The sequence below is a fragment of the Macaca thibetana genome, chromosome 7 (assembly GCF_024542745.1).
Source record: "Macaca thibetana thibetana isolate TM-01 chromosome 7, ASM2454274v1, whole genome shotgun sequence".
Classification (NCBI taxonomy): Eukaryota; Metazoa; Chordata; class Mammalia; order Primates; family Cercopithecidae; genus Macaca; species Macaca thibetana.
In genome coordinates, this window is record NC_065584.1 from 127,180,411 (window position 1) to 127,205,233 (window position 24,823).

General features: G+C 44.1%; 2 protein-coding genes and 2 non-coding genes across 4 annotated transcripts in view; 2 read left to right on the forward strand and 2 right to left on the reverse strand.

The window, feature by feature from the left end:
- Positions 1 to 24,823, forward strand: part of STARD9 (StAR related lipid transfer domain containing 9) — a 153,132-nt gene that overhangs the window by 125,741 nt on the left and 2,568 nt on the right. The window contains exons 24-30 of the mRNA XM_050799310.1: positions 164 to 361; positions 770 to 953; positions 1,363 to 1,500; positions 23,088 to 23,175; positions 23,323 to 23,444; positions 24,127 to 24,191; positions 24,376 to 24,578. Coding sequence (XP_050655267.1) covers positions 164 to 361; positions 770 to 953; positions 1,363 to 1,500; positions 23,088 to 23,175; positions 23,323 to 23,444; positions 24,127 to 24,191; positions 24,376 to 24,578 — 998 coding nt within the window. The remainder of the gene's footprint in view (positions 1 to 163; positions 362 to 769; positions 954 to 1,362; positions 1,501 to 23,087; positions 23,176 to 23,322; positions 23,445 to 24,126; positions 24,192 to 24,375; positions 24,579 to 24,823) is intronic.
- CCNDBP1 (cyclin D1 binding protein 1) overlaps positions 1 to 24,823 on the forward strand; it is a 507,674-nt gene that overhangs the window by 24,331 nt on the left and 458,520 nt on the right. The gene's annotated exons all lie outside the window — the stretch shown is intronic.
- Positions 14,634 to 14,734, reverse strand: LOC126960467 (small nucleolar RNA U13). Its single transcript, XR_007728010.1, has one exon. It is a non-coding gene; the product is annotated as a small nucleolar RNA U13 (small nucleolar RNA).
- Positions 18,432 to 18,502, reverse strand: TRNAG-GCC (transfer RNA glycine (anticodon GCC)). The gene has a single exon. It is a non-coding gene; the product is annotated as a tRNA-Gly (tRNA).

Consider the following 24,823-nt stretch of genomic DNA (forward strand, 5'->3'; position numbering starts at 1 on the left):
TGGGAGGGGAAGGGGTGGGCTGTGAGGAAAGAGAACCCCAGAAAGCTAATAGCTTGCTGTTTCCTCTGCCCTGGTTCATCTCTGGGATTTTCCAGGGGTCAGAGATAGCTGTTAAAGTGAAGGACATTCAGGGCCAGCTTCAGCGAATCATGTTTTGCCTCAGGCAAAAAAAAGCCATTGAGACCCTCAGGAGAGAGCGGGCTGAGCGACTTGGGAACTTCTGCCGGACGCGAAGCCTTAGCCCGCAGAAACAACTGAGCCTCCTGCCCAACAAAGAGCTCTTCGTCTGGGATCTTGACTTGCCCAGCCGACGCCGAGAATACCTGCAGCAACTGAGGAAGGATGTTGTGGAAACCACCAGGTAGGGTGGACCCAGAACCCTGCTGGAAGCAGGCTCTGTTGCGGGAGGGAAGTGTGGAGAGCAGGAGCTGAAGTTTTAGCATCCTGGAGGGTTCTCTATCTCAGACAGGGTATGTGGAAAGAGGACATAGAAGGGAATGGAGTGAGGGAGGGGTTGGGCAGAGAGAAGGCACAGGAAAGGATGGACAGAAGGGCATGCTATGCAAGTCTGCAGGCCTGGGTCTCAAGGTGGCTTGGTTCTCTCTGTACAGCAACCTCTCCTGAGGCTAAAAAATCAAACTTTAAAACCCTGTGGGCAAATGGAGGATGGGTCTTTTAAGAAGGTGGTATCACCCAAGCTAGCCTTGGATGGACAGACCAGGACTGTTACCCACCCACTGTGTTCTTTCCACCCCGTGATCTTCCTCAGGAGCCCAGAGTCGGTGTCAAGGTCGGCTCAGCCACCCTCTGACATAGAGCTGATGCTGCGAGACTACCAGCAGGCCCATGAGGAGGCCAAGGAGGAGATTGCCCGGGCCCGAGACCAACTGCGGGAGCAGACTGAACAAGAGAAGCTGAGAATCCACCAGCAGATCGTTTCCCAGCTGTTGAGGGTGTGGAGTGGGGCAAGCCTCTGATTTCAGGATAGGCCTGGACCTCAGACTGGTCCACCTTCACCATGGCTACCTCTGAATCTTGGGACATGCATAACATTTGGAGGAGGCTGTGGGACCCCTGTTGTCAACTCAAAGCTGGGCTCACTCTCTTTTTACATCATCACACCAGCTCCTTTCCCTGGCCACGGCCTGGGAGAAAGGCTTTGGTGTGAAGTGCAGGGTATGGGGAAATATGAGCAGCGGTGGCTTTGAGGAAGCCAGGGCATGTGAGGCTAAGTCAGGGAGGCCCTGGGAGGTGGACAAAGGAGCAGTAGAGGTGAGCAGAGAAGGGGTGGCTTTGGGTAGGAGAGGGCATAGCCAGTGAGGGCACGTCAGAAGCTGGTAAATGGTGATTTGTCCTTCCCAGGAAGAGGATAAACTACATACCTTGGCCAACTCCAGCTCCCTGTGCACCAGCTCTAATGGAAGCCTCTCATCTGGTATGACCTCTGGCTATAATAGCAGCCCAGCCTTGTCAGGCCAGCTCCAGTCCCCAGAGAATGCGGTGAGTAGGCAGATGTTGGGAATGAGCCAGGGGCCCAGACTGCCAAGGCAAGAGTCTGGGCGGGATGCTGTGCCTCCTGCAGTCTGGGTGGGACGCTGTGCCTCCTAGAGGCCACTGCTGACACGAGCCCTTCTTATGTGCCGGCCTTTGGTTTTCCATTTAGTTTGCCCCTTGCCTCTTCTGTTTATTCATTCGTTCAACAAATGTTTATTGTGTGGGTATCGTTTTAGGATACAGCGGTGAGCAAAACTGTTCTTGTCCTTAGGCTGTTTGAGGGATAAATATTAAACAACTGATTTTATAGTTCAGTTATTGTTGCAGTAAATTGTTTGAAGGAGGGTTGCTAAACCAGCATAAAACCAGGGGTCTGACTTAGTCTGGAAGGTCACAGAGATATTCCGAAAACAATGTGTTTAGACTGAGACTAAAAGGATATGAGGTAGTTAATGCAGTAAAAGCTTAGTGGTGCTGTTATTGGGAAAGATGTGGGCCTAGCAAGCGAGGCCTTGAGGACGAAGAGTTTGAGGAACTAAATGAAGGTTAGTGTGGTTGGAATGTAAAGAGTGAGATGGGAAAATGACTTGAGAAGGAACTAGAAAATCATGTGGACTATAATGAGAGTTCTGGCCCCTTTCTAATCCATTTCATTGTGTGACTTCCCAAAAGTGAAAAGGCTGCTGAGAGATGATTGCTTGCTTTAGGGCACTGCCAGTGAAGACGAACAGAGGTGGATGTAATGGAGAGAGAGATCTACGGGACTTGGTGACTGGTTGGGTGTTAGAGGAAGGCAGAGCGGGGAGTTGAGAACAGCACACGCACTTTCGACTTGAGCAGCTGAAGGGCGGCCATGTGAACAATGACAAGGAACACTGGAGGGAGAACCAGGTTTTGTGTAGAAGATGATGAGTTTAGGTTTGTACTTACTGAGTTGACGGTGCCTGTGAGAAATCCAGGTGGAGCAGTTGGAAATCTACAGCTCGTAGGTAAGATCTGGCTGGGGATGAACATTTGAAATTCATTTTACAAATACAGCGTCATTTAATAAAAATAATATTTAAACAGTAGCAAAGGACATCCAATGTCAGGTGCATGTTTGAGTCTCCTATTTCCTTTCCCCAGAAGCAGTCATTTACCCCAGTTTGGTGTGTATTTCCAGGGATGATGTATATACGTCTTTTCGTAAAGCAGATGGAGTATACTGTACTCACTTTCTCACTTTGCTTTTTCTTTTTAAAAATATCTTTGGGATATCACTGCATATCAGTAAATCTAGTGCTGACTTATTTTATTTTTTTAAGAGCCAGGGTTTTGCCATGTTGCCCAGGTTAGTCTCAAACTCCTGGGCTCAAGCTGTTTGCCCAGCTCGACCTCCTAAAACGCTGGTATTACAGGTGTGAGCTACCGTGCCTGGCCTTCTTTTTAACAGCTGAATAGTGTTTCCTTTTTTCTCTTTTATTGCATGTTTTTAAGTTTGATGTTTTACATAGATAATATATTCATATAGTAGAAAGGGTACAAATATATACATATACAGGTTGAGCATCCCTAATCCAAATATCAGAAATTCAGGATACTCCAAAATCGAAAATTTTTTGAGCACTGTGACACCAGAAGTGGAAAATTCTACACCTGACCTCATGTGACAGGTTGAGTTGAAACACAGTCAAAACTTGATTTCATTCTCAAAATTATTTAAAACACTATATGAAATTACCTTCAGGCTGTGTGTATAAGGTATATATCCAACATAAATTTTGTATTTTGACACAGATCCTATCCCCCACATATCTCCTTATGCATATGCAAATATTCCAAAGTCCAAAAACATTCAAAATCCAAAACACTTCTGGTCCCAAGCATTTTGGAGAAGGGGTACTCAGCCTGTAAAAGGGATACAGGGAAGTACCCGTCCCTGCCGTCAGTCTACCTCGTTCCTCTCCCTTACCCCACCCAAGGAAAGCAGTGTTGTTTCTTGGAAGGTGTCTTCCTAGGGGTCTTTATGCATACAAAATAAAGCATAGTATGCCACTGTCCTATACCTTATGTATCTTTTTCACTCAGTATAATTTGGAACTCTATTTGAATATGCAGAGAACTTTCTCATTTTTTTCATTGCTGCGTAGCATTCCATTGTAGAGTTGCACCGTAATTTAACCAGTATTCTAACTTGGGTTGTTTTCAGACTTTTGCTGTTATCAGCAATAGTACAGTGAATAACTTTATGCATGTATCATTTTGTACATAAGCAAATATATCTGTGGGATACATTCCCAGAAGGGCACTTGTACAAAGAGTATATACATTTAAATTTTTGATAGAGACTATTTTCTCTCACAGATGAGCTGATTTATACTCCCACCAGTAATAGCTGAGAGTTTACCTTTTCCCACACTCTCACCAACATGTTATCAAATGTTTGGATTTTTTGCTGAAAATTATATCTCATTTTTCTCATATGCTTAAATATTTTTATTTCCTTTTTCATGAACCATCTGTTCATATTCTTTGCTCATTTCTCTTTTTCTCTGACCAGTTTCGAGAGTTCTTTGTATTTTAGCAAGAATAGCCCTTTGACTGATCTGAACTATAAGTGTTTGTTTCCCAGTGCTTCATTCTCTTTTGTCTTTGCTGATTTTGTTTGGGGCCACGCAGGCAGATATACTTGCCAGTTTTCCTTTTATGGTATCTAGGTTATAAATAATAACTAGAAACATATTCTTCAATCCAAAATTATAAAGAATTTCTTCCATGGTTTCTTCTAGAACTTCTGTGGTTTTATTTTTTCATATTTAAATCTTTGTTCCTTTTGGAGTCATCTTCATATGAGGTCTGGATCTGATTGTGTTTTTTCCAGATGGCTGTCCAGTTGTTCCCGTAATGCTTGTTAGTTTATCTTTGCCTCACCTGTTTAAGGGGTCCCTTTTCCTTACACCAAAGCTTAGAATAGATTCTACCCAGCCGGGCGCAGTGGCTCACGCCTGTAACCCCAGCACTTTGGGAGGCCGAGGCGGGTGGATCACGAGGTCAGGAGATCGAGACCATCCTCGCTAACACGGTGAAACCTTGTCTCTACTAAAAATACAAAAAAAATTAGCCGGGTGTGGTGGCGGACGCCTGTAGTCCCAGCTACTCAGGAGGCTGAGGCAGGAGAATGGCGTGAACCCGGGACGTGGAGCTTGCAGTGAGCTGAGATCGCACCACTGCACTCCAGCCTGGGTGACAGAGCGAGACTCCGTCTCAAAAAAAAAAAAAAAAAGAATAGATTCTACCCTGTGGTAGTGTTAGTCCACCACTACCCTCATTGCTCTTCTCTTTTTGAGTTTACCGGAGTATTCTTTCTTGTTTATTAAAAAAAATTGTCTTATTTTATTACAATTTACACATAATGTAAATATTTGTGAGGTACAGTGTGATGTTTCAATACACGTATACATTGCGTAATGATCAGATCAGGCAATTAGCACATCCATCACTTTAAACGTGTATCATTTCTTTGTGGTGATAACACAAAACCCTATCTTCTAGCCAACTTGAAATATACATTACATTGTTATTAGGTATAGTCGCCCTGTTGTATTTAGAACACCAGAACTTATTATTCTTCCTTTCTAACTTTGTACTCGTTGACCAACCACTCCCCATTACCCTCTTCCTGATCCCCTCCCCAGCCTCTGGTAATCACTATTCTACTCTCTCCTTCTATGAGATCAACTTTTTTATTTTCTTTTTTTTTGAGACGGAGTCTCGCTCTGTCGCCAGGCTGGAGTGCAGTGGTGCGATCTCAGCTTACTGCAAGCTCCACTTCCCGGGTTCATGCCATTCTCCTGCCTCAGCCTCTGAGTAGCTGGGACTACAGGCACCTGCCACCATGCGTGGCTAATTTTTTGTATTTTTAGTAGAGAAGGGGTTTCACCATGTTAGCCAGGATGGTCTGGATCTCCTGACCTCATGATCTGCCCGCCTTGGCCTCCCAAAATGCTGGGATTACAGACATGAGCCACTGCACCTGGCTACTTTTTTAATTTTCATTATTTATTTATTTTTGAGACAGAGTCTCACTCTGTCACCCAAGCTGGAGTGCAGTGGTGTGATCTTGGCTCACTGCAACCTCCGTCTCCCAGGTTCAAGCGATTCTCATGCCTCAGCTTCCTGAGTAGCTGGAATTACAAGTGCCCACCACACCCAACTATTTTTTGTATTTTTAGGAGAGATGGGGTTTCACCATATTAGCTAGGCTGGTCTCAAACTCCCGACCTCAGGTGATCCACCTGCCTCAGCCTCTCAAAGCACTGGGATTACAGGTGTGAGAGATCAACTTTTTAAGATTCTGCATATGAGTAAGATCATGTGGTTGTCTGTCTATACCTGGTGTCTTTCACTTAGTATAATGTCCCTGGGTTCATCCATGTTGCCACAAATGACAGAATTTTATTCTGTTTTATGACTGAATACTATTCCATTATGTATATATACCACAGTTTCTTTGCCCATTCACCTGTAAACATTTAGGGGGATTTCATCTCTTGGTTATTGTGAGTAGTGCTGCAATAAATAGGGGAGTGTAGATCTCTCTTTGACATAGTGATTTCATTTTCACTGGCTATATACATAGTGGTGGAATTGCTGGATCATATGGTAGTTCTGCTTTAGTTTTTTGAGAAACCTTCCTACTGTTTGCTATAATGGCTGTATTTACATTTCTACCAACAGTGTATAAGAGTTCCCCTTTCTCCACATCCTTACCAACATTTGTTGTTTTTTGTCTTATTACAGCCATTTAGATGGAATGAAGTGATATTTCATGTTAGTTTTGATTTGGATTTTCCTAAAAACTAGTGATGTTAAGCATTTTTTTCATATACCTGTTGGCCATTTGAATGTCTTTTTTTGAGAAATGTGAATTCAGGTTTTTGCCCATTTTAAAGTTGGATTGTTTGGGATTTTTGCTGTTATTTGAATTCCTTATATATTCTGGATATTAACCCTTTGTCATATGCATAGTTTGCAAATACATTCTCCCATTCTGTGGGATGTCTCTTCACTCTTTTCCTTAGCTGTGCAGGATCTTTTTAGTTTGATGTAACCTCATTTGTCTATTTTTGCTTTTGTTGCTTGTGCTCTTGAGGTCTTATCCAAAAATTCCTTGCCCAATCCAATGTCATAAAGCATTTCTCATATGTTTTCTTCTTATAGTTTCATATTTTCTGGTCTAAGATATAAGTTTTTGAACCTTTTTGTATATGGTAAGAGATAGGGGTCTAGTTTCATGCTTCTGTATGTGGATATCCAGTTTTCTCGGCATCATTTACCACAGAGACTGCCCTTTCTCCATTGTGTGTTCTGTCTTTGTCAAAAATCACTTGGCTGTAAATGTATGGATTTCTGTGTTCTCCGTTCTGTTCCTTTAGTCTATGTGACAGTTTATATGCCAGTACCATGCTGTTTTGGTTACTATACCTTAGTAGTATTTTTTGAAGTCAGGTAGTGTGTGATGCCTCCAGCTTTGTTTTGCTCATAATTTCTTTGGCTGTTTGGGGTCTTTTGTGGGTCAATATGAATTTTAGAATTGTTTTTTCTATGAAGAATGTTGTTAGTATTTTGATAGAGATTGCATTGAATCTGTAGATTGCTTTGGGTGATATGGACATTTTAACAATACTCTTCCAATCCATGAACATGGGATATCTTTCCATTTATTCATGTCCTCTTTAATTTCTTTCACCGGTGATTTATAGCTTTCATTGTAGAGATCTTTCACCTCTTTCTTTTCTTTTTTTTTTTTTTTGAGACAGAGTCTCGCTCTGTCACCCGGGCTGGAGTGCAGTGGCTGGATCTCAGCTCGTTGCAAGCTCTGCCTCCCGGGTTCCCGCCATTCTCCTGCCTCAGCTTCCCGAGTAGCTGGGACTACAAGCACCCGCCACCTCGCCTGGCTAGTTTTTTGTATGTTTTTTTTAATAGAGACGGGGTTTCACCGGGTTAGCCAGGCTGGTCTCGATCTCCTGACCTCGTGATCTGCCCGTCTCGGCCTCCCGAAGTGCTGGGATTACAGGCTTGAGCCACCGCGCCCGGCCTCTTTCACCTCTTTCATTAAGTTTATTGCTAGGGACTTTATTTTTTTGTAGCTATTATAAATGGGATTGTGTTCTTGCTTTCCTTTTCAGATAGTTTGCTTTTGGTATATAGAAGCACTACTGATTTTTGCATGTTGATTGAGAAATAAAAGTAAAATTCTAAGCCTCCAACTGACTGAACAGACCACCTCTCAGCCAGGGAGGCCCCAGAGAAACCTTAAAAGCTGAGTGCATGACCAACAGAAGATGTTGAAATAAATGCCCTGGCCGGGCACGGTGGCTCATGCCTGTAATCCCAGCACTTTGAGAGGCTGAGGCAGGCAGATGACAAAGTCAGGAGTTCAAGACCAGCCTGGTCAACATAGTGAAACCCCATCTCTACTAAAAATACAAAAAATTAGCCAGGTATGGCTGGGATTACAGGCGCCCGCCACCATGCCCGGCTAATTTTTGTATTTTTAGTAGAGATGGGGTTTCACTATGTTGGCCAGGCTGGTCTCCAACTCCTGACCTCATGATCTGCCTGCCTCGGCCTCCCAAAGTGTTGGGATTACAGGCATGAGCCACCGTGCCTGGCCTGTTGTTACTATTTTTAATCTGTCTTTTATTCTTCATAGCAAAGATAGGAGTGGTTTATCTACTACAGTTATAATTTTAGAGTATTCTAAATTTGTCCGTGTACTTAGTTTTACCAGTGAGTTTTATACCTTCAAATGTTTGCTTGTTACACATTAGCATCTTTTTCTGTCAGATTGAAGAACTGCCTTTAGCATTTTTTATAAGGCAGGTCTAGTGTTGCTGAATTTCCCCAACTTTCGTTTGTCTGGGAAAGTCTTTTATCTCTTCATGTCTGAAGGATAATTTTACTGGATAAAGTATTCTTGGTTGATATTTTTTTTCTTCAGCACTTTGACTGTCATACCCCTCCCTCCTAGCCTGTAAGGTTTTTGCCGAGAAATTTGCTGCCAGACCTATTTGAGCTCCTTTACTTGTTATTTGCTTATTTTCTTTTAAAAAAATTACAATTTAATTTAAGTGTTTTGTAGAAATGGGAGTCTCACTATGTTGCCCAGGCTGGTCTTGAACTTCTGGCCTCAAGCAATCCTCCTACTATAGCATCCCAAAGTGTTGGGATTACAAGCATAAGCCACCACACCTAGCCTATTTACTTCTTTTCTCTTGCTGGTTTTATGACCTTTTCTTTGTCCTTGACATTTGAGAATTTGATTATTATATGCCTTGGAGTAGTCTTATTTCGTTAAATTTAACTGGGGACTTTTTACCTTTTTATACCTGAATATTTGTATCTTTCTCTAGGTTTGGAAAGGTCTCTGTTATTATTGCTTTGAATAAACTTTCTACTTCCCTCTGTTCTCATTCTCCACTCCCTCTTGAATGCCAGTGACTCATACATTTGTTATTTTTATTTTTTTATTTTTTGAGACAGAGTCTTGCACTGTTCACCCAGGCTGGAGTTCAGTGGCACAATCTGCCCACTGCAGCCTCTGCCTCCAGGGTTCAAGCAGTTCTCCTGCCTCAGCCTCCTGAGTAGCTGAGATAGGCGCCCACCACCACGCCCAGCTTTTTTTTTTTGTATTTTTAATAGAGACAGGGTTTCACCATGTTGATCAGGCTGGTCTCCAACTCCTGACCTTGTGATCCGCCCACCTTGGCCTCCCAGAGTGCTGGGATTATAGGCGTGAGCCACCGTGCCTGGCCACATTTGTTCTTTTGACACTATCCCACGGATTCTTTAAACTTTCTTTTGTTCTTTTTCATTCTTTTTTTTTTCTTTCCTCTTCTGTATTTTCAAATATCCTCTCTTTGAGCTCACAGATTTATTCTTCTGCTTTATAATTTCTGCTGTCGAGACCCTGTAATGCATTTTTGTTTGTTCAATGTATTTCACCTCCAGGATTTCTGTTTGATTTTTTAAAGATTATTTTAATCTCTTTGTAAAGTTTCTCACATAGATTTCCGAATTATTTCTCTGTGTTTTCTCCAAGTTTGTTGGGCTACCTCAAAACAACTATTTTGAATTCCCTGTATTAGATTATACTTCTCCATCCCTTCAGGATGGGTCACTGGCACCTTATTTAGTTGGTTTGGTGAGGTCATAGTTCCCTCAATGTTATTGACGCTTTCCAATGTGTGTCAATATCTGGGCATTGAAAAAAAATGATATTTATTCCAGTTTTTGCAATCTGGCCTTGTTTGTACCTGTCCTTCAGAGGGCCTTCCAGGAATTCAAAGGAGCCTGACTGTTGAGTTCCCTAAGCCTGTGGTCACTGTAGCCCTCTTAGCACTAGAGGTCACTCTAAGCCTGTGTAGCTGGGACTCTGTTATGGACTCCAATGTCCCTGGCCCAGATGGACCTGAGTAAGACCCAGGGAGAGTTCCCCACCTTGTGTGGTAATGCTGGCCAGGGCCCTGAACCAGGTGCTGGTTTTGTTGTTGTGGGCTTGGTGCTGGGTTCCAAGGAAAAGTCCCATGCACAATTCCTTCTCCTTCCCCCCAAGCAGATGGTGTCTTTCTCTGCACCATGTTGCCTAAAGTTGGAGGGAAAGGTGATGTGGGCATTCCTGTGGCTGCCACAACTGATGCTATGCAGGGTTACACCTGAAGCCTATGGCCTCCTGGACCAGGGTGGAAATGGGTCACGCTCAAAGTCCAGGCCGCTACCATGCTGAAATTTATTTGGGGCCCAAGAACGCTTTAGTTGGCCAGTGATGTGAGAATCACATTCATCCTGATGGGTGGTGAGTTCTTTTCTGGTGCTTAGTGTGGGTCCACAGTCTTTGTCCATGGGTACAGGCCTGGAATTAGGCTGTGGGGTTTTTTCTGGTTCTGCGTATTACTGTGGCAGACTTAGTACTGGGCTCTAAGGCAAAGTCCCATGTCCACTAACCTCTTCTTCTGCCATGTGGACAGTGTCTCTCATCACTACCTAGGGTTGGGGGAGGGTTGGTGCAGATAATATGAAACTGTCCTTCCTATTCTCTTTAATGCATCTTCTTTTTTTTTTTTTTTTTTTTGAGACGGAGTCTCGCTGTGTCCCCCAGGCTGGAGTGCAGTGGCGCGATCTCGGCTCACTGCGAGCTCCGCCTCCCGGGTTCACGCCATTCTCCTGCCTCAGCCTCCTGAGTAGCTGGGACTACAGGCGCCCACTACCGCGCCAGGCTAATTTTTTGTATTTTTAGTGGAGACGGGGTTTCACCGTGGTCTCGATCTCCTGACCTTGTGATCCGCCCGCCTCGGCCTCCCAAAGTGCTGGGATTACAGGCCTGAGCCACCGCGCCCGGCCTAATGCATCTTCTTCTCCTTGTAAAATCTAGTACTTTTATCTATCAACTGGTTTTCCTAGCTGTAGTGAAGATACTTTCTTGTGTGGATAGTTGTTCAAATTGATGTTTCTGTGGGGAACTATCACTGAAGGGTCCTATTCTGTCATCTTGCTGTGCCTCTGTGTTACTGATCTGTTGTTTTTTTTTTTTTTTTTTTTTTTTTTTTGAGATGGAGTCTTGCTCTATCACTCAGGCTGGAGTGCAGTGGCGCCTTTCTTGACTCACTGCAACCTCCGCCTCCCAGGTTCAAGCGATTCTTCCTGTCTCAGTTCTCCAAGTACCTGGGACTACAGGCCTGCTTTATCCTCCATGCCTGGCTAATTTTTCTTGTATTTTTAGTAGAGATGGGGTTTTGCAGTGGAGGCTAGGCTGGTCTCAAACTCTTGACCTCAGGTGATTCGCCCACCTCAGCTGAACAAAGTGCTGGGATTACAGGCATGAGCCATTGCACCCAGCCTGTTGTTTGTTTGTTTATTTTATTTTTTATTTTTTGAGATGGAGTCTCACTCTGTCACCCGGGCTGGAGTGCAGTGGCGCGATCTCAGCTTACTGCAACCCCTGCCTCCTGGGTTCAAGCGATTCTCCTCCCAGCCTGCTGAGTAGCTCGAATTACAGGCGCCCGCCACCATGCCTGGCTGATTTTTGTATTTTTGGTAGAGATGGGGTTTCACCATGTTGGCCAGGCTTATCTCAAACTCCTAACCTCGAGTGATCCACCTGTCTTGGCCTCCCAAAGTGCTGGGATGAGCCAGCCACTGCGCCTGGCCTGTTGTTTATTGTTTATATGAAATTTAGGATCTCACCTTGTCTAGTTCAATTGCAAGAACTTGTTACTGTTTTTATTTTATTTTATTTTATTTTTTTTTGAGACGGAGTCTTGCTCTGTCGCCCAGGCTGGAGTGCAGCGGTCGGATCTCAGCTCACTGCAAGCTTCGCCTCCCAGGTTCACGCCATTCTCCTGCTTCAGCCTCCCAAGTAGCTGGGATTACAGGCGCCTGCCACCACGCCCGGCTAATTTTTGTATTTTTAGTAGAGATGGGTTTGCACCGTGTTGGCCAGGTTGGTCTCGATCTTCTGACCTCATGATCCGCCTACCTCGGCTTCCCAAAGTGCTGGGATTACAGGCATGAGCCACCGCGCCCGGCCCTTGTTACTGTTTTTAATAGGATCATGTGGATTGACTTAGGGAGGAACCACATCTTATGCTATAGAATTTTCTAACCAAGAACATACTAGTTTCAAACTTTCTTTTTGTGTTTTTAAAGTTTTTTCATATGTCTCTCACATTTCTTGTCAGATTTATTTCTAAGTATTTTAAGGTTTTTGTTACTTTTCTAAATAGGTTTTTCCTTCTTTTATATCTTCTGATTATTTTGTATGTATTAAAGCTATTGATTGCTGTGAATTAATTTTGCATCTATTTTTTTTGGTTGATTCTCTAGACCTGCACTACTAATTTAGTAGTTGCTAATACATGTACCTATCTTAATTACTTTTTTTTTTTTTTTTTTGAGATGGTGTCTCGCTCTGTTGCCCAGGCTGGAGTGCAGTGGCGTGATCTCGGCTCACTGCAGCCTTCACCTCGATCTTTAAGTGATTCTCCTGCCTCAGCCTCCCAAGTAGCTGGGATTACAGGCGCCTGCCACCATACCTGGCTAATTTTTGTATTTTTAGTAGAGTTTGGGTTTCACCATGTTGGCTAGGCTGGTCTCGAACCCCTGACCTCAGGTAATCCACCCATCTTGGCCTCCCAAAGTGTTGGGATTATGGGCATGAGCCACCACACCTGGCTTTTTTATAGCTTTTGAGCTGAGATAGATATATTTTTGCAATACTAAGGAAATATCCAACTATTCCTAGCTTGTAGCATATTCTTATCCAGAATGGGTATTTCAGAGTCTTTGGAGATGATTTCATTCATTCATACATCCATCTATCTATTTTTGGGCTAATATTGAACTATTCTTGCAATCCTGGAATAAATCCTATAATATATATTTATGATTCTGATGTACTGTTCTTTTAATGTGTTGTTGGAGTCCACTTATATTTTAGAATTTTGCATCAATATTTGAATTTTTCTGTGGTTTTTGCTTTCACAATATATTCTTTAGGTTTTGTTATCAATGTTATACTCCTTTTATAGGAAAGAAAGGTGGTACTTTTCCTTTTCAAGGCTTATGAATAGTTAAAAAGGTAATAAAAACTTTATACCTATTAAACTGGGAAAATTTAGGAAGCCAGATGATGCCAGATTTTGGCAGGACTTTGAGGATGTTGGAACCATTATAGGTTCCTATGACTCAGCAATATTTGCATAGGTTATGAGAGAACATGTAAGGAATTGTTTATTGAGGCATTATTTGAAGTGGCAATGAGTTGGAGGACATTCCTGAATCCATGACTGAGAATGGATAGGTAAAATGTGGTAGTTGCACACATGAAATATTAATACTATGCAAGAATTGAAATCAACACATTAAACACCTAGGCAGAATACTGAGTGAAAAACTTTTTTTTTTCTTTTTGAAACAGAGTCTCGCTGTGTCGCTGAGGCTGGAGTGCAGTGGCACAATCTCGGCTCACTCCAACCTCCAACTCCTGGGCTTAAGAGATTCTCCTGCCTCAGCCTCCCTAGTAGCTGGGATTACAGGTGCCTGCCACCATGCCCAGCTTATTTTTTTGTATTTTTAGTAGAGACAGGGTTTCCCTATGTTGACCAGGCTGGTCTGAAACTCCTGATCTCATGATCTGCCCATAAAATGAGACATGTTACTATTTGTAAATTAAACAACATATATAGTATATAAATACAATATATAAAACAATCACTTTTTGCAAGAACATATACAAACAAAAATATATACTCTAAGCATATCAATGATTTTGGTGGGACAGCGAAATGGGGATGAAAAGTAAAAAAATTTGAGAGCCAGACATGGTGGCTCACACCTGTAATCTCAGCACTTGGGGAGGCTGCGGCAGGAGGATTACTTGAGCCCAGGAGTTTGAGTCCAGACAGGGCAACATAGGAAAAAAAAGAAAGCCAGGCATGGTGCTGCATACCTGTAGTCCTAGCTACTCAGGAGGTTGTGGTGGGAGGATTGCTTGAGCCTGGGAAGTCGAGGCTGTGGTGAGCTGTGATCATGCCACTGCACTCCAGCCTGGGTGACAGAGCAAGACCCTGTTTCAAAAAAAAATTTTCTTTTGAATCATCTTTTAAAGTTTGATGTAATAATCCTTTTAAATTGACAAGGCTTGGTGTTTCAGCAGGGGATTAGTTCTTTGAAAAACTTCTTCAATGGAAAATGGTCTGTTAAGATCAGGGTTTAGTAAACTATGGCTCTTTGGCCAGATCTGACCTGCTTCCTGTTTTTGTAAATAAAGTTTTACTGGAATACAGTCATGCCCATTCATGTACATGGTCGTGTTCCCACTACAGTGGCAGAGAGTCGAGTAGCTGCAACTACTCAAATGGCCCACAAAGCCTTAAATATTTAGTATCTAGCTCCCTACAGAAAAAGTTTGCCAACTTTTGGTTTAGATTTTTCGTCTCTCCTGGAGCCAGTTTTGATTCTAACTTGTTTATTTCTGTGTATATTGTGATCAATTTCTTTTTGCTGTGATAGTTTCTCAGTCTTTTCTTGTTTCTTGGTCAGTAATTTTTTGGAATGTGTTTTATCTGCTGTTACTTTCTTTTTTATTTTTTATTTTTTCATGTAAGACAGGTAATGTGCTCACGTAACAAGGTTTGAGAGAGGCACTTCTCAGACATCTATGTGAAAACCCAATTATCATGCTTATGAACTACAAAAGGATCGTGTCTGTGGTTTTCTCATGGTTAGATTGAAGTTATGCATTTTTTGGCAAAAAATACCATAAAAGTGATTTGCCCTTCTCAGGGTTGACAGATTAGGCAAAGAAAAATACAGGATGCTAGTTAAATTCAAATTTTAGAGAGACAACAAATAGTTTTATAGTGTAAATATGTCTCATGCAATACCTTATTCTCAGTGCATTGTAACAGAGATTACTGGATACCAATCTGTCCTATTTCTGGTGATGTAAACTTTGATGTTAAGGTGGTATTTGGGAGTCTCTCCACTGAATGTTGCTATTTTGCCCTTTATGATTAATAAACATGGCTGAATGTGGTGGCTCACGCCTGTAATCCCAGTGCTTTGGAAAGATGAGGCAGGAAGATCACTTGAGTCCAATATTTTGAGATCAGCCTGGGCAGCATAGTGATACGCCATCTCTAGAGACACACACACACACACACACACACACACACACACATAGTGATACGCCATCTCTAGAGAGACACACACACACACACACACACACACACGCTATGTTGGTGGTGCATGCCTGTGGTCCCAGCTACTTGGGAGGTTGTGGTGGGAGGATCGCTTGAGCCTGGAGGGGAATGGAGGTTACAGTGAGCCATGATTGCACCATTGGCCTTGGATAGAGCTGGGCGCGGTGGCTCACGCCTGTAATCCCAGCACTTAGGGAGGCAGAGGCAGGTGATCATGAGGTCAGGAGTTCAGGACCAGCCTGGTCAGTATGGTGAAATCCCGTCTCTACTAAAAATATAAAAATTAGCCAGGCATGGTGGCACACGCCTGTAGTCCCAGCTACTTGGAAGGCTAAGACAGGAGAATAGCTTGAACCCGGGAGACGGGGGTTGCATTGAGCCGAGATGGTGCCACTGCAGGCCAGCCTGGGAGACAGAGCCAAGACTCCATCCCCCGCCCTCTCCCCCCAAAAAAATCTTGGAGACTATGGAAAATCCTGTTTTTCCTCAAACTTTCATCCACTGATTTTAGTGTCTACTAGTGTGTCTTATCTGTAAAAATTATTGTGATATTTTAGTGGCAATTTTGTATTCTCTTCATTTCTTCTACATTTATTTATTTATTTATTTGTTTATTTATTTATTTTGAGACGGAGTCTGGTGCTCTGTTCCCCAGGCTGGAGTGCAGTGGCACAATCTCGGCTCACTGCAAGCTCCACCTCCCAGGTTCATGCCATTCTCCTGCCTCAGCCTCCCAAGTAGCTGGGACCACAGGCGCCCGCCACCACGCCCAGCTAATTTTTTGTATTTTTGGTAGAGACAGGGTTTCATCGTGTTAGCCAGGTTGGTCTCGATCTCCTGACCTCATGATCTGCCCACCTCAGACTCCCAAAGTGCTGGGATTACAGGCGTGAGCCACCGCACCCGGCCTCCTTCTACATTTATTAATTGGAACTTTTCTCTAAGGAAGTGCAGTCCCTTCTTCCACCACTTAATTTATTCAACTATTTAGTTTTTTTCAGTTTGGAATCATATTCTTTGGGGAATGATTCAATACGGTACTGTCATTATTAATTTCATTGTTCAACTTGTTCCTGCTTTAATTATTTGGAGTTCCTTCAGCTTGGGTCTTGTGTCTTTTTGACATGCCTTTTTTTTTTTTTTTTTTTTTTTTTGAGATAGGGTCTTGCTCTGTTGCCCAGGCTAGAGTGCAGTGACACAGTCATGGCTCACTGCAGCCTTGACCTCGCTAGGTGCCAGTGATCCTCCCACCTCAGCCTCCTGAGTACCTGGAGTACAGGTGTGGGCCACCACGCCCGGCTACTTTCTGTATTTTTGTTTTCTAGAGATGGGGTTTTACCTGTTGCCCAGGCTGGTGTTGAACTCCTGGGCTCAAGGGATCTGCCCGCCTCAGCCTCCCAGTGTTGGGATTACAAACATGAACCACCGTGCCTGACCCTTGAGCACTTCTTTAATTGATTTTTTATTGTTGTTGTTATAATCCATTGGCTTTAGTATATTCATAGAGTTGTGTATCCATCAGCAATTTTAGGACATTTCCATTACCCCCTAAAAAACCACATGCCACTAGTTATTCCCTAAGTTCACCATTCCCCAGCCCTTGGCAACCACGAGTCTACTTTCTATCCCTATGGATTTGCCTATTCTGGACATTTCATATAAATGGAATCATACAATATATGATCCTTTTTGATGGCTTCTTTCTCTTAGCATAATATTTGCAGGATTGTGTTAGTTTCCTGGAATTGCTGTAACAAATTACCACTCATAGAGTGGCTTCAAACAACAGAAACTTATGCTCTCATAGTTCTGTAGGCTAGAAGTCCAAAATGTTGGTGTTAGCAGCCCCGTATCCCTCAGAAGGCTCCTGGGAGAAGGATCTGCTCCAGGCCTCTTTCCAGGCTTCTGATGGTTACCAGCAATCCTTGGCACTCACTCCCATTTCTGTCTCTTCCTTCATGTGACAGTCTCGCTCTCACTCGCGCGCGCTCTGTCTCTGTCTGTGTGTGTCTGTCTCCCTGTCTGTCTGTCCCAGTGTTTAAGAGACAGGGTCTCTGTCACCTGGACCTGACTGCAGTGGTGCAATCACAGCTCATTCTTACCTGCAACACCTGACCTCAAGTGGTCCTCCCGCCTCAGCCTCTCAAGGTGCTGGAATTACCATCGTAAGCTACCACATAACTTGTTTGTTTTGTTTTGTTTTTTTGAGACAGAGTCTTGCTCTGTCACCCAGGCTGGAGTGCAATGGCACGATCTCGGCTCACTGCAACCTCCGCCTCCTGGGTTCAAGCGATTCTCCTGCCTCAGCCTCCCAGGTAGCTGGGATTACAGGCATCCACCACCATGCCCAGCTAATTTTTTGTATTTTTGGTAGAGACGGGTTTTCACTACATTGGCCAGGCTGGTCTCCTGACCTCAGGTGATCCACATGCTTCAGCCTCCCAAAGTGTTGGATTATAGGTGTGAGCTACCGCGCCCAGCTCCACATAACCTTCTTATAAGGACATTAGTCACTGGATTTAGGGACCACTCTAATCCAGTTCTGTCTTATATTAACTTGGTGACATCTGCAAGGAACTTATTTTCAAATTAGGTCAAATTCACAGATACTGGGGGGGCTTTGGACTTCAACATATTTTCAGTGGAGACAGTGATTTAACCCCCAACAAGGGGTCCTTCATGTTGTAAAATATATGAGAGCTTCATTCCTTTATATGGCGAGTAATACTCCATTGTATGAATAAACCACATTTTATTTATCCATTCTTCAGTTGATGGGCCTTTAGGAAGTCGTTTTCTGCTTTTTGCCTACTAATAAATATTGCTGCTACGAACATCCCTGTAAAGCTTTTGTATGGATATGTTTTCTTTTTTTTTTTTTTTTTTTTTTTTTTGAGACGGAATCTCGCTGTGTCGCCCAGGCTGGAGTGCAGTGGCCGGATCTCAGCTCACTGCAAGCTCTGCCTCCCGGGTTTTTACGCCATTCTCCTGCCTCAGCCTCCCGAGTAGCCGGGACTACAGGCGCCCGCCACCTCGCCCGGCTAGTTTTTTGTATTTTTTAGTAGAGACGGGGTTTCACCCTGTTAGCCAGGATGGTCTCGAACTCCTGACCTCGTGATCCGCCCGTCTCGGCCTCCCAAAGTGCTGGGATTACAGGCTTGAGCCACCGCGCCTGGCCAAAATGGAAGGGCGTGCTGCATGGGCCGGGAAGCGAACCCGGGCCTCCCGCGTGGCAGGCGAGAGTTCTACCACTGAACCACCCATGCACCATGTTTTCATTTCTCTTGGGTATGTATCTAGAGTTGAGTTGCAGGATCATAGAGGAACTGCCAGACTGCTTTTCACAGTGGCTGTCCTATTTTACCTCCCCACGAGCAGTGTGTGAGCAGTGTGTTTCCTCCGTCCTCACCGACGGTAGCTATGACCTATTTTGGATGACAGCTGTCCTAGCAGATGGGAAGTACTATCTTATTGTGGCTTCAGTTCCATTGCCCTGATGGCTAATGGTGTTGAGCATCTTTTCACGTGCCTTTGCCCATTTATACATCTTCTTTGGAGAAATAGCTAGTCAGATATTTTGTCTATTTTAAGATTTGGTTATTTGTCTTCTTAAGAGTCCCTTAGCAAATATATAATTCACAGAAAATGTCCTCCCATTCTTTGTGTCTGTTCACTATCTTGATGTAGTGCCCTCTGAAGCCAAAAGTTTAATGATGTCCAGTTTATTTTTTATTGTTGTTCCTTGTGCTTTGGTTTCATATCTAAGAAACGAGTGCCTAATCCAGGATCACAAAGATTACACCTATGTTTTCTTCTAAGAGTTTTATGCTTTTAGCTTCCACATTTCATTCTTTGACCCATTTTGAGTTAATTTTTACATATGGTGAGAGCTAGGGGTTGAATTTCATTCTTTTCCATATGGATGTCCAGTTCTCCCAACAACATGGGTTTGAAAGATTATTATTTCTCCCACTGAATTGTCTTGGCAGCCATGTCAAAGATCAGTAGACTACAGACGTATGACTTTATTTCTGGACTCCTAATTCTATACCATTGATCTACATAGGTGTGAGCTGTTGCACCCAGCCTCACACTGTCTTCATTACCGTAGTTTTGTCGCACCTTTAGAAGTCAGGAAGTCTGCATCTTCCCACTTTGTTCTTTTTCAAGATTACTTTGACTATTCTGGGTTTCTCAGATTTCCATATGAATTTTAGGATCAGCTTGTCAATTTCTGCAAAGAAGTCAGCTGGGATTTTGATTGGGATTACTTTGATCGGTAGATCAATTGGGGGAGCATTGCTATTTTAACAATATTAAGTCTTTAGCTCTGTGAATATGGGATGCCATTGTGTTTATTTAGGCTTAATTTCAACAATGTTTTGAAGTTTTCAGAGTATAAATTTTATGCTTATTTTATTAAATGTATTCGTAAGTATTTTATGCCTGTTGACGTTATTATAAATGGAATTGTTTTCACTTCATTTTCAGTTTCTTCATTGCTATTATGCCGAAATAAAATTGATTTTTGCATATTGTTCTTGTCTCCTATACCCTTGGTGAATTCATTTATTAGTTCTAATGCTTTTTTTAAATAGATTCCTTAAGATATTCTATATGCAAGATCATGCCATCTGCCTTTGTGGTTGTTATCTTGCCAGTTGTGCTGGCTACAATCTCCAGTACAATGTTTATTAGATGTGGTGAGAGCGGAGGAGGAAGGTGTGCATCTTTCACCATTAAGTGTGATGTTAGCTGTGGATGTTTTATAGCTGACCTTTATCAGGTTGAGGAAATTCCCTTATATTCCTAGTTTTTTGAATTTTTATCATGAAAAGGTACTGGATTTAGTCAAATACTTTTTCTAGCGTCTACTGAGATAATCTTATGGGTTTTTTTTCTTTTATTAACACAGTGCATTGCATTGATTTTTGTATGTTGAGCCAGCCCTGTGTTTCTGTGATAAATCCTACTTGCTCATGATATCTTTTTTATGTGTTGCTAGATTTCAGTTTACTAGTGTTTTGTTGAGGATTTGTGTGTGTGTATTCATGAGGGATACTGGTCTATAGTTTACTTGTGATGCCTTTGCCCAGTTTTTGTATCAGGGTAATTCTGGCCCTATAGAATGAGTTGGCAAGTGTTCCCTCCTGATTTTTTGAAGCATCTAGGAAGGATTGGTATTAATTCCTTAAATGTTTGGTAGATTTTACTAATGAAGCTATCTTGAAATTTTCTTTGATCACTAATTTAATATCTTAAATTTGTAAATAAAATATGTACTAAGTTTCTTTCTTTTTTTTTTTTTTTTTCTGTCGCCCAGGCTGGAATGCAGTGGTGCTGTCTCGACTCACTGCAAGCTCCGCCTCCTGGGTTCACATCATTCTCCTGCCTCAGCCTCCTGAGTAGCCGGGACTACAGGCGCCCGCCACCACGCCTGGCTAATTCTTTTGTATTTTTTTAGTGGAGACGGTTTCACTGTGTTAGCCAGAATGGTCTCGATCTCCTGACCTCGTGATCCACCTGCCTCCTCCCAACGTGCTGGGATTACAGGCGTGAGCCACTGCACCCAGCCTGTACTAAGGTGTTTTATTTGTCCTTGAGTCAGTTTAACTTTTGCGTCACTAATTTATGTTATTGAATTTGTTGGCATATAGTTCATAGTATTCATTCATTTATTTTTATTTCTTTTCCCAGATGTTTTTAAAGCTAAAATTTCCCTCTGAGCATTGCTTCAGCCATTTCCCATAGCTTGTGACATGTATTTTCATTTTTAATATAATTTTGCAATTTCTGTTTGTATTTCTTCCTTGATTCAATTGTTGTTGAGAATTTCTTAAAACATTTTTGAGGCCAGGTGCAGTGGCTCATGCTTCAAACTCCTAGACTCAAGGGATTCTCCTGCCCAGCCTCCCGGGCAACTGTGCTACAGGCACAGTTACCTTTTCAATTGTGTTTTCTTGTAATACCGTTGTACTCCTCCATCTCCCAGTGTGTCTTTGATTCATAAAGCATAAGGGATCCATTTTGGTATGTCTGTGAAATGGGTCTCTATGCAATCTTTTTTTTTTTTTTCAGATGACTGCCCATTTGTCTCAGCAATACTTATTAATTTATGGATATTTATTTTTGGAAGTCATGAGTTCAGCACTGGGAACAGATTAGGTTACCTAGGAATACATTGTGGAGTGAGAAAATAGGGCCTAGGCCTGAATTTTGAAAGGTTCCCAAAATGTCAACAGTTGAAGAGGATGAATCAACAACAAAAAACCACTCAGAGAGATGAGAAGCCTCTGGAAGTGATTCTGTCAGTAAAAGGGAGAGACTGGCTAAGTCAAAGCTTGCTGAGAGATTCAGGAAGTGTAGGACAGAAGTTGTTCACAAGATCCAGCCACACGGATACCGTGGACCTTGGTGACTGCTGTTTGGAGGAGAGACGAGGGCAAATGTTAGATTAGGGTGGGTTCAGAAGTCAGCAAGAAGTGGGAGATGGCAAACAGCGAGACTAGTTGCAAGAAGCTTATCTGTGAAAGGCAGGAGAGTGAAGAGGAAGGTTTTAAAGATGAGAGAAACTGACACAGGGGCTCACGCCTGTAATCCCAAAACTTTGGGAGGCTGCAGAGGGGAGGATCACTTGAGCCCAGGAGTCTAAGACCAACATGGGCAACAGGTTGAGATCCTGCCTTTACAAATTTTTTTTTTTTTTTTTTTTTTTTGAGATGGTGTCTCGCTCTGTTGTGCCCAGGTCGGAGTGCAGTGGCACAATCTCAGCTCACTGCAACCTCTGCCTCCTGGGTTCAAGCGATTCTCCTGAGTAACTGGGATTACAGGCGCCGCCACCACACCCAGCTAATTTTTTGTATTGTTAGTAGGGATGGGGTTTCACCATGTTGGTCAGGCTGGTCTCGAACTCCTGACCTCAGGTGATCCACCGCCGTGGCCTCCCAAAGTGCTGGGATTATAGGCATGAGCCACTGCTCGGCCCCCAAAGTGTTTTAAAAATTAGCCAAGTGTTGTGGCTAATAGTAAGGATCCAGTGAAGAGGAAGAGGTGGAGGCAACAAGTGAAGAGACTGGTGATCAGTAGTGAAGGGCTTCTGACACGGCAGCGTGAGAACTAAGCCTGAGGCAGAAGGGCCTGCTTTGTTGCAGCAGGTGAGGAGATGAGGATGGAGAGAGGACTCTCTTTGTTTCTTCCTTTATTGTGATCAGAGCAGCAATAGGTTAGAGGTGATGATGGAGGTAGGATGGTGGGTGCCTGTGAGTTCCAGCAGAGGTCAAGGGTCATGTTGTTGAGGGGCCTGCTGAGGTGGAGGTGTGGTGACCACATTGCAGATCCAGAGGGTCACCCCATCTAATCCCCAGTTAGGACCTTTAGCTTGGCTGCCGCACCTGGGGTAGGGGCCAAGCGTTCAGCTTTTCATAGCCCATTACTTTTCCTCCCATCCCATCTTCCACATTTATTACCCTGCTAAAGCCCCTCTAGCCATGGCCTCATTCTTGTTGCCCGGGTGGTGCAGAGAGCCTCTCATGCACTGATCCCTGGTACCCCCAGCTTGGAAGGCTGGCAGAGCACCCCATATTCTCAGGCCCTGGTGGTTCTGATCCCTGTTGGAACTCCCCTGTAAGCAGCCTCTGCCTGTGTGGCTTCGAAGGTGAGCAGAGATTATCTAGATACTAATTTCTATCGCTGTGGTCTTCTTGGGGGGATGTCCAGCCTCTGGTACTCCCATCTGGGAAGGCCATTGCAGTTGATTCATCTTATTGGAAGCTGTGAAATGCAGTTTCGAGGCAGAGGAGATAATTTTGTGCTTGCCTTCTGGCTCAGTCCTGAGTATCCTCTCTTCTGCAGGGGTACACAAACTTGCCTGATTCCAGGGATGTATGGATAGGGGATGAGCGAGGAGGCCTTTCTGCAGTGAGGAAGAACTCCGCCTACGGTGAGTTGCGGGGAGTGTTGGGGATAGCCAGCTGCCTGGTTTGGGGACTCGGGGGCTGATGGCTGTTAGATCTTCGTGGGTCACTGGTCTGCGGAAGAGCTCTTGCTGTCCTGAGGCCATCACAGGGTCTCCACCTATTTCTTGTAGGCCGCAGAGCCTCCCTGGGCAGTTGCTGCTGTTCACCATCCAGTCTGTCCAACTCGGGGACCTGCTTTTCCTCCTCCTATCAGGATTTGGCCAAGCACGTCGTGGACACTTCTATGGCTGATGTGAGTAACTGCTCCTGCCTGTCCCTATCATTCCTTTACCTAGACCTCTGCTGGGTGTGCGGGAAGAGAAAATAGGAAAAAAGCTGGACAGATGAGGAGCCCAAGGCTTATGGGCATCTTCAGTGGTTCTTCATCTTGAGAAAAGGGGAATTCAGGCCAGGTGTAGTAGCTTATGCCTGTAATCCCAACATTTTGGGAGGCTGAAGCGGGACGATCACTTGAGGTCAGCAGTTCGAGACCAGCCTGGGAAGCATAGCAAGACCCTGTTTCTACAAAAAAAATAAAAACATTAGGCCAGGCGTGATAGCTCACACCTGTAATCCCAGCACTTTGGGAGGCTGAGGTGGGAAGATTGCTTGAGTCCAGGAGTTCAAGACCAGCCTGGACAACATGGTGAGAGTCTGTTTCTACCAAAAAATACAAAAAGATAGCCGGGTGTGGTGGTGTGTACCTGTAGTCCTAGAGACTGGGAGGCTGAGCTGGGAGGATCGCTTAACCCCAGGAGGTTAATGCTGCAGTGAGCCGTGATTACGCCACTCCACTCCAGCCTGGATGACAGAGCTAGACCCTGTCTCAAAAAAAAAAGAAAAGGAGAATTGAGCAGAGGCAGGCCAGACTGACTAACCCAGGGGCTTAGTTTTTACGATGCCTCCTAATTTGGGTGTGGCCATTGTGTCCCCAGGTAATGGCTGCTTGTTCGGATAATTTGCACAACCTCTTCAGCTGCCAGGCAACAGCTGGCTGGAAGTAAGTTTGTGTGGGGTCCTTTGTCCAGTGTCTGTCTTGGTCCTAAGCTTGTCACTCTGCTCGGCTTCTCTCCTCCCTTCCCTTACCTGGATTCCTCGAGTCTTCACTCTGAGCCCCTCCTTTGTGACCCTTGGAGCCCATTTTTGACTCCCTCCTATTTTCTGTGCTTGGTGTCTCCCCCCAGCTACCAGGGTGAGGAGCAGGCGGTGCAGCTTTACTACAAGGTGTTTTCTTCCACTCGGCATGGCTTTCTGGGGGCAGGTGTGGTGTCCCAGCCGCTGTCTCACGTGTGGGCGGCTGTCAGTGACCCCAGTCTATGGCCCCTGTATTACAAGCCCATCCAGACAGCAAGGCTGCATCAGCGAGTGACCAACAGCATCAGCCTGGGTGAGCCCAGGGAAGAAAGGCTTCCACGGGGCCTGGCTTCTGGTGTGCCCAGTGGGGTCCTGCTGGGTGATAGAGGTGGTGGAGGGTTGGAGGCAGCCCTATTGGGAGGCCAGATACTCAGGTTACCTTGATTGCTCAGCCTAGGTTGAGCTAGGTGTCAGGTGATGGGGGTGATGGCGGGGGGCTCCCTGACCGGGAAGGCTTTAGGACTAGGTCTGTCCATGGGCCTCCTGACCCGCCTTATC